The sequence below is a fragment of the Echinops telfairi genome, unplaced genomic scaffold (assembly GCF_000313985.2).
Source record: "Echinops telfairi isolate 266 unplaced genomic scaffold, ASM31398v2 ScPeMD7_29;HRSCAF=101, whole genome shotgun sequence".
Taxonomy (NCBI): domain Eukaryota; kingdom Metazoa; phylum Chordata; class Mammalia; order Afrosoricida; family Tenrecidae; genus Echinops; species Echinops telfairi.
Window position 1 is genome coordinate 9516836 of NW_022103926.1, and position 9272 is coordinate 9526107.

General features: G+C 52.6%; 1 protein-coding gene across 1 annotated transcript in view; it reads right to left on the reverse strand.

Annotated features, from left to right (window-relative positions):
• Positions 1-6373, reverse strand: part of UBE2L3 (ubiquitin conjugating enzyme E2 L3) — a 16765-nt gene extending 10392 nt beyond the window's left edge. The window contains exon 1 of the mRNA XM_045289597.1: positions 6266-6373. Coding sequence (XP_045145532.1) covers positions 6266-6334 — 69 coding nt within the window. The 5' untranslated portion in view covers positions 6335-6373. The remainder of the gene's footprint in view (positions 1-6265) is intronic.
• Between the last annotated feature and the right edge of the window lie 2899 nt (positions 6374-9272).

Here is a 9272-nt window from a genome sequence, read left to right on the forward strand (position 1 = left end):
AGTATGAGGTAACAGCTCAGAAATGACAAAGGATGCGCCCAAGAGAACATGTTTTGTTGCACAAAAGTATTAGGCAACGCTCCAGGAAATGGGCTCATATGCAACATTAAGCTGCCCCACTCCGGAGAGCATCACTAGCAGACAACTTTGCAGCCATGCAGTACTGGGAGTAACAGACGGTCCTTGGTCTCTGAGATTTTAGAAGGGTCTCTGACAGCAGTCAAGAAACTGTGATGGGTCACCAGCAGCCTGCCCCCAGAAAACTGCATTCATACTCAACATACCTACTGCCATTGAGTCGACTCTGGCCCACAGTGTGCATCTTTACTGGAGCAGAAAGCCCCCTTTCTCCCAAGGAAGGCTTGTGGCTTTGAACCATTGACCTCTAGTTAGCAGTCTAATGCTTACCCAACAGCACCAATCAGGTGTAGTGGTTACACACTGCGGTGTTAACCACAAAGTCGGCAGTTCAAAACCACCAGGCATCCTCAGATGAGGTTTTCGACTCCTGAGTAAAGAGTTGAAACTCCCACAGGGGAATTCTACCCTGTCCTATATAATGGCTAGGAGTCGGCATGAACTCGTGTGGCAGCGAGCTTTGTTTGTTTGTTTTTTGTTTTTTTGATTTTGCCAATTGTTTTTATTGATATAGACTCAGACTGATTAGATGAAATTTTATCCTTAGTTTATTAATGTTGCAGATTACATGATTTGGTCATTGAATATTATAACAACCCATATTCTTAGGATAAAATTGACTTGGTTATTATGTATTAAAATAATGTTGGATTTAATTTGCTAAAATGTTATTTAGAACTGATACATCTATGATTTTGTAAAAAAATTTTGTGTTCAGCTTTGGTGTCAGGATAATTCCAATCTCATAGGATAAGTTAGAATATATTCTCGAGCTTTGTTTGTTTTTAAATGGGTAAGCTCTGGTGGCACTCTAAGTACTGGGATACTAACTGCCAAGGTCAACGGTTCTAACTCACCAGCTGTTCCATGGGAGAAAGAGGAGGCAGCCAGCTCCAGCATAAGATTTACCGCCTTGGCAATTCTCTCTTGGGTTGCTATTGAGTTGGACTGGCTGATGACTGGACCGCCTCGTCATGTATGTACTGGGGGGACTACAGGTGCCCTGGTGGCGTAGCGGTTGGTAAGTAGGTGGGCTGCTAACCCTGATGGTCAGTCGTTTGAAATTACCCGTTTTGGTTTTGGAGTTGGCGTTGCTGCCAGCTGCCACGCAGGGGGCCCCAGACCTATGGCAGCCCCATCAAGGGCAGGTTCAGACGCCGCAGCCCAAGGAGCTTCCATAGTGAATCTGTAGAAGTTGGTCACCAGGCCTTTCCTCCTACACTGAAAGTTCCGCTGAAACCTGTTCGGTCTCATAGCAGGATGGAAGCCTCCACCAACAGACAGACCCGGGAGTACAGGGGCTGGGAACCCCAGCCAGGTCTCCTGTCTGGGAAGTGAGTGCCCTGCTGCCACACCACTGCACCCTTCCAACCCAGAACCCAGCACTCAGACCAAACTCGCTGCCACTGAGACCAGGACCCTTCACAGAGACCCTCTATGACAGCGTAGAACTGCCCCTGTGGGTTTCCAAAACTGTGACTCTACATGAGTTGAATCCCAGCTTTCTCCCTCAGAGTGGAGATTTTGAACTGCTGACCCTGCGGTTAGCAGCCCAACATGTAACCAGCCTTGGGTTAAGTGTTTCTCCCATTGGGAGGAAACAGATCAAGTGGAACTGACTATGTCACTGTGCTACTTGCCCTGTGGTCAAGCAAGGGGTGGGTTTCTAACCACAGCCTGGGCTCTGAAACACCTGACTCTGGGACCACCCCCCCTCTGGAGAAATGCCCAACACCCCCTGATAACGGAACCACATCTACACATGGGCACCTCCTCACAGGGGGTATAAATCATGACCAGAATGCATGTTAAAGGGTCAGAATGCACCTTTAACAAATGAGAATAAGCGATAAGAGGCAGGGCTGGAGGGTCTGATAAACAGCCTTTGGGGCCATATAGGTCAGCTAGCATCAAATAGTTCACACAAAATGTCCTTCATCCTAGTCTGATGCCGGTCTCCAAAGTTCATGACCAGCCAGCTGAGTCACAACAATGAAGCTCCTTCTGTCCAGAGCCAAGGACAGTGAGAAAGCCACATTCCCGGAAGTAATTCCCCCCTGGCTTCTTGGAGCCCGAGACCAGAGAACCAGTGGCACTACCAACTGCTTTCACAGGGGACATAAGGTGAGCGGTTCAAACCCACCAGCTGCTCCACGGGAAAAAGATGAGGCTGACTGCTCTAGGAAAAATGTACAGCCCAAGGGGCACTTCTCCTTGGCCCTATAGAGCTGCTAAGAGCTAGAGTACAGTAGGTTTGAGTTTTACAGCTTTGGCTCTCTTTTTAAAAATAGAATAAAAAACACATGCATACAGTAAGAGTTTACATGAAGATGTCCATAAACGAAGGATTGAAAATCCAGAAAACACCCCATGGTTCCAATTTCCAGCCAAACAATAGGGTTTCTAAGAGGCAGAGTAACACTAAGGAGGGACACCTTAAAATAAACAACCGTTTGAGATCAAAAGGGCAGCACTGGCCCAAGGACACAGTTCGGAAGGTGAGGAAGGAGGACAGCAAACCAGTTTCACTGTAGGGAGGGCCATCAATGCGAAAGTGTGAATTACTGAATGAGGCACTGAGACCAGAGTAAATCTGTCCATCTTCACCTCACTCACAATAAAAAGTTACAACTCCCGGCAAATAGCAATGACCTCAAGGGCCAACATGAGAAATGATTAATGATCAGTCACACTGGGTACCCGAGGGAACAGCTCTAGTCAACCGGCGGAGGAGGGACACCACAAGCTGGCACTGACTCCATGGCAGCAGGTTGGTCTGTCTTTTTTGTACCAACATTCTGGGTGCTGTACAGTTCCGGAACGTGTCACAAAGAGCCCCAATCATCATAGTGTAAACACCTAGTTCCTAATGGTAGAGGAGCCAGATTGCTGAGTGGCAGGATGGTGGTTGGTGTTTTCTTCTTTAGACTTCAGTTTTGAACTTCAGATTTAAACACATCTCTGTAAAAATTCCGTCCCCTGAGCCCGGGTAGCTTCGAGGTTCTTTGCCGTGGGCTGTGATTCGGCAGTCTGAAACCACCAGACAGGGCAGGGGGTTCTACTCTCATAAAAGTGACAAGTCTCAGAAACTCACAGGGGCAGTTGTACCCTGTTCTACAGGGCCGCTATGAGTCGGCATCGATCCGATGGCAGTGGGTTTGGTTTTGGGGGCACATCAATATCCGTCGCAGTACTAATCATAAAAGCCACAAAGGAGAGACACCCTGTACACACCCATCAAACGACGTTGGGCACACAAACGTGATCTATACAGACAGTGGACAGACAGCTGCTCAGCTATCAGTAAAGCCCTGACGTGAGATGCCCGCTGGAGTTCTGTTAAAAAGGAGCACCAGCCTTGCCCTCCAAACTAACTTTTTCCATGGCACACTAGTGTTGTTTTGTTGTTTAAAACAACCTACAGAGACTCTAGGTGGATCCCTGTCCAATGGCAGAGACCTGTTTAGGCACATTTGATGAGAAGGGACCTGGGTGTGTATAGGAACCGGAACCCTACGAGTGATGCTTCTGGACTAAGCCCCTGGCAAGCCAGTCACAAAAGGACACATGACTACATGACACCCCACCCTCGTATGAAACAGATAACGACTTCTTCATAGTTAAGAGGAATAGTCGGGAGAGGGCACTCAAGGGTAACTGCTGAGGCGGCAGTGGGTGAGCTGATGATAATGGTGACGACATTCAGAAAAGGAGCATGCTCTTGGTCGCACAACATGAAAAATGCAACCAATGGCACTGAATTGTACACGTGATTGTTGTGCTGGTGAACATTTGGGTGGATCTGTTATAGGGAGCTTGAATTCCATGATCTGTTTTTTCCAGTTTACCACCGCCATTTGCAATCCCCTCACATTCCCGCCACAGGAGTATTTCGTATTAATTGCCCATGATGGCTCCACACCTGGTGAACCGACTGAACCGGGGCACACCAGCAGGTGGAACGGCAGGTATTTCGTCATAAATATTTTACCATGATAGACAGGCGTAAGATGAATTCACCTGTACTGCTCTGGAGAAAGATAGGGGTGGCCCCCAAAAGCACCTAGCCGGCTTCCCCCTTCTGGAGGTCTCACTGCCTCACTGCACAGACCAGCATTCGCTAAGAGACCCAGAGGCCCAGGCATGGGGTAGGGACAAGGGCAGCAGGACATGGCAGTGCAACTTTCTGGAAGCGCACCTCACAGGACCCTGGGCCTTAGGCAGTAACACAGGGAGGGCAGAGGAGAGGTCATGTGGGTGCGGGCCCTCAGGTACTGGGGTGGGGAGTGGGAGGCTGCCAAGCCCACCCTACGAGTATGGCCTCCAAGTGTGCCAGGCCAGCTCACAGGGTTCACTTAAAGCCATCCCATTCACTCCTCCAGATCATTTTCCAGAAAAGTCCACAGAGGAGTCATTAGCTCCTTATGTCACATGCTAGTCCAGAACCCATCACCTGGGGAGATGGACCTCGCCGCCCCTCTTCTCAGCCTTTGGCCTTCACCTATAGCAGGCAAGGGCTGGAGGCCTGGGCTGGCTCTCCCACAAGGGGCTTGCCCATCTGTGCCTCAAGCCCCTTCACCTCCAGGAGACTCATCTTCCAAACCGCCCAGTGAGCTCCCAGAGGCACACATGCTGAGCACTTGCCAAAGGGCCCTGGTGGCACCATGGTTAAAGCACTAGACTGCATACAGCCCACACGGTTGGCGGATGGAGCACCCAAGTTTACTCTGCGGTAGAGAGGCGGCAGCGGCCTGCTGCCACAGAGAACACCTTTGAAACTGCTGGGGGCAAAGCTACTCAGTCCTCCAGGGAGGGCAGGCAGCGGGCAGAAATTGCCTCAATGGTGGATTTCTACTCGGCCACATTTGCTAAAAACACTGTAAAGTATGTCCTTTTGCGTGACTCACGTGATGCTGCCCGTCAGTTGCAAATCTGATTTTTACCATTCACGTGGCAGGGACTTAAAAAGGCTGTGTCCTCCTGACCACCACAGAGAAGAACTCGGTACAGTATTCGGCTGGCCAAATAGCAGCAGCAGCAGTGGCCTGAAGGCGGTCTGTCCCACAGCGGGGTGGGCCTAAGTGAGGGCAGCGCCAAGAGGCTGGGGCTTGGGTGCAGACAGCAGACGGAGAAGAGCAGGAGGAAACAACGGCCTTCCACAGAGATCACAGCTAAAAGCCCAGGTGACTGGAGACTGAGAGACGGCCAGGGTCCCCCACCCGGTGGGCACATGGGGTCATTCCAAGGGAGAAGCTGAGGAGAAAACCAGGAACCCCCTGCATGCAACCCTCACCTACGGTGCTGGAAGAAGGAGAAACCCAAGCATAAGTAGCAAGAGAGAAGAGACGAGAAGGACCCATGCTGGAGTGCGGCAGCAGCGACCAGTGGCTCCCTGGTGACAGGACAGTTGGCAGTCCCCAAAGAGGCGCTTAGCGAGCAAGCGACTGGGCAGACAGAGCTGAGTGAGAAGAGGCTTGGGGGTTTGGCAAGAGGGTGGAAAAGGCGAGAAGGAAAGGCCAGTGTTAGGAGGGGAGCCCAGCCCAGCGGAGGGCAGGGCAGAAGGCTGAAGGCTGGGTGGGCCTGGAGCTGAGGGGACACACACTGAAGGCACACAGCCTAGAAAAAGACCCTGGGGAGGGGGCAAGAGGGCCATGAGAACACATGGGAGTCACGTGGTGATGGGGGCTGGGGGGGATGGGGACGGACAGATGGACCTGCACACGCACCAAGAAAAATGCCTACGAAACAGGCACCCAGAGGGACAGAGACAAAGATGCAGAGCTGAGCAGGGTGCAGGGGCAGGGGACTGGGGCGGTTGACCGGGGCCCATGCCATGTTCCCATCTCCCGAGAGACCTAGCTTGGCAAAGTGAGGTCAGGTATGCAGAAGCTGGGGAAGACAGGAAGGACAGAGCACAGACACACATTTCTCCCCTAGGGTCCACACTTCACATCCGGAGCACTCCAAGGGCTGCACCAAAACATGAACCCGAGGCCCCCAGCTGACAACCCCCTCCTAGCACCTGCTGCCTGCCTTGGCCAAGAGCCCCCCCTGGGAGCCGAGAGCAAGCAGGCCAGCAGCACGCCCCCACGATCTGTCAGAAGGGGAGGAAGGGTTCAATACTCACAGGAACAATAAGCCCTTGCCAAGTCAATAAATTAGCTTCATCAACCTGGATGTTACGGAAGTTTTTCATTCCACATTTGCGGATTTCTTCAAGCTCCTGTTGATCAACAAAGCACAAAGGGGTGTCAAACAGCGGAAGGCACCACACAGTAGACCCCTCCTGACTCCCGGGCCAAGTCCTGAGGACGACAGTGGGACAGCACAGAAGGAGCCTGGGCAGGGTGAGGAAGCACAGAGCTCCAGCCCCCACACTCAACACCAACAAGCCCCTCCAGCCCACCTCCCCTAAGAACCCACTGAACATGACACCTGCTCTCTGGGTTAGAGACCACTTCTGCCATCCTCAGCACCTGCTTGGGGCGGGGAATGGAGCCTGATGTCTTCCAGGCAGACTTCTTAGGCACCCGCTGACCTGGCCTCAGATGCCGCCTGAGGCTATGAAGAGGAATTCGGGGAGCAGGAACGAGAGGCAGGCATCCGATGCTGCTGTGCGCACCAGAGGGACCCCCACCTCAGGGCGATGCACAGCAGAGAGGAGATCCCTCTAGCTGGGCAGGGGGATAGAGCAATGGGAAGGAGAACTTGCCCCCAGCCTCAGTTTCCTCAGCTGCAAACCAGGGGCCAACACCCAAAATAGGGGAACTAAATCCCCTGCTGTCACGTTGCTTCTGACCCATGGTGGCTCTACACAGGGTTTCTGAGGCTGCCAATCCAGGTGGGAAGGGTCTCATCTTTCTCCCTCAGAATGGCAGGCAGGTTTGAACTGCGGAACTTGCAGTCTGCACTTACACTACACCTAGAGTGGCGGACAAAACCCAGCCCACCGCCCTCTCCAACTCACAGCGACCCTACAGGACAGGGCAGAACTACGCCTTAGGTTTCTGAGACTGTCACGTGTCATGAGCGCTGATGGCCTCAGCCTTCTCCTGTGGGTCAGAACTGAGGACCACTGCCACCAAGGAGCTTCCGAGGGGTGAATGACAAGAGGAACTTGGGGTCAGGTCGTAACAGACCATTTGGCCGAGTGAAGGGCTATTATCACACCGTCGGAGCAGCAAACACAGTTTCAGCCAGAAAAGCACGCCACTGTGATGACTTCAGAGCCCAATCAGACGTCCTCGGGCTGGGAGTGTCTTACTCCTTGTTTCTTAGACCTACACCAACCCAGGGGTTCTGTCGAGCAACCGTCAACAGACGTGCACCCTGAGCCACCACTGGCCGCATCGGATCCACTTCTCTGCTCCACTGGGGTTTTGGGGTGCTACCAGCTAGGCCCCGGCCCCCAGGCCTCCTCTCTAACCTGTCCATACCCACTGTAGAACCAAGATAAGCCCCTTCTGTGTGGCCACAGCAGCCTAGAGGCCGGGGGCTGGGACCCACACTCTCACAGCCCCGAAGACCCTCAGCGCCCCCATTCCCATCCCCCGGCTGGCAGTGTGTGAGACAATAAGGAAGGGTACCATTAGCATGGCCAGAAACGGTGCTGGGAGCAGGCTTGGCACACAGTAGAGCTGGAACAGGTTGGATAAACACACCCATGAAGACCATGAGAAACGCTGGCACTTCGGGCGGGACACAGCCACCACCCTCAGGGCCTCGGCAAGGACTCCGGCACAGAAATTCTGGCCAAGCAAGTCTATGGTGAAGCTGATACATGCTGAAGGTGACAGACAGGTCCCATTTCCACACCCCAACCAGCTGCACACTGAGGGAGCTGCCGCCAGTAGTGGCAACCCCAGCAAGTGGCTCACCAGGAATGACAGGATCCTGCATGGAGAGCATGGGCCTCAGGAGGAGCCCTGGGTGCTGCTGGGCCCTCCTCTGGGACTATCAGATCAGGTCTGGGCAGTCCGGAAGGGAAGTGCTGATACATCCTCACCTGCAGGCTACCCCATGCAAATAGAAGGGAAGGGGAAGGGAGGGATGATTCAGGAAGAGGTGGGGTGGTGGTTATAGAAGAAGGGAAGGGGGGAGCAGGGCAAGTACGCGGGACAGGTGTCATCACATTTCAGGCCACCAGGGTCCAGATCCCTGTTGCTACATTTGCTTGCCAAACTTGCTGCTGACTCTATGGCACAGGGCAGAAGTGCCCCTGTGGGTTTCCCGGATGCTAAGTCTTTACCAGTGTGGAAAGCCTTCTCTTCTTCTGGGAAAGGGCAGGTTCTTATAAATACAGTACTAAAGGAATGACAGGGGGGTTGCATTCAGGGGTGAAGCAAGGTAATTGTGAGGATGGCGCAGGACAGGGAGGAGAGGGGTTTGCCCGGTTGTCCACAGGATCACTGAGTCAGATCCACCCAGCAGCGCCTAACAACGAGGCTGCATTTGGGCTTTGTGATGTGTGACCTAAGAGTCTGAAGTCCTTGGCCAGTGATAGAAAAGATCACGTCTAGCAGGTCAGAGTTCCACCAAGATAACAAAAACTATAACCAAGTAACAGACTTAGGGGGGAGGGGAATTTTTTTACATTCCAGCTAGAACTCTGAAAATTGAACAATCTGAAAGAAGACGGGATGGAGAACTCACTAGCCACTACTCAGTACACTTCAATGACTTCAGAAATCCACACACCAACAATAGGAAGTCTGGTAAGAAACCAAAAAAACAAAACTCACTACCCATGAGTCATTTCCAACTCATAGTGACCCCACAGGGCAGGGGAGAACTGCCCTGTGGATTTCCTAAGACTGTAACTCTCTACAGGAGTAGAAAGAGGTGTCTTTCTCCCTCAGAACAGCCGGAGATTTTGAACTGGCAACCCTGTGGTTAACCACACAATGCGAAACCATTGTGTCACCATTGGCAAGAAACACAAGAAGGTAAATTCCACTCTGACAACAACAGGTGAGGTTATCGAGCACTGTGGAGGGAGCCCAGGGAGGGCACACACGCTGTGTTGGCATCGAGGAGGTTTCTGAGGATAGAGGCCGGAGGTAAGGGGAAGCCACACGTGCTGGCCAGAGATGACTGGGCGGTGCTATGGGCGACTGAGCAGGCAGGCTCTCTGA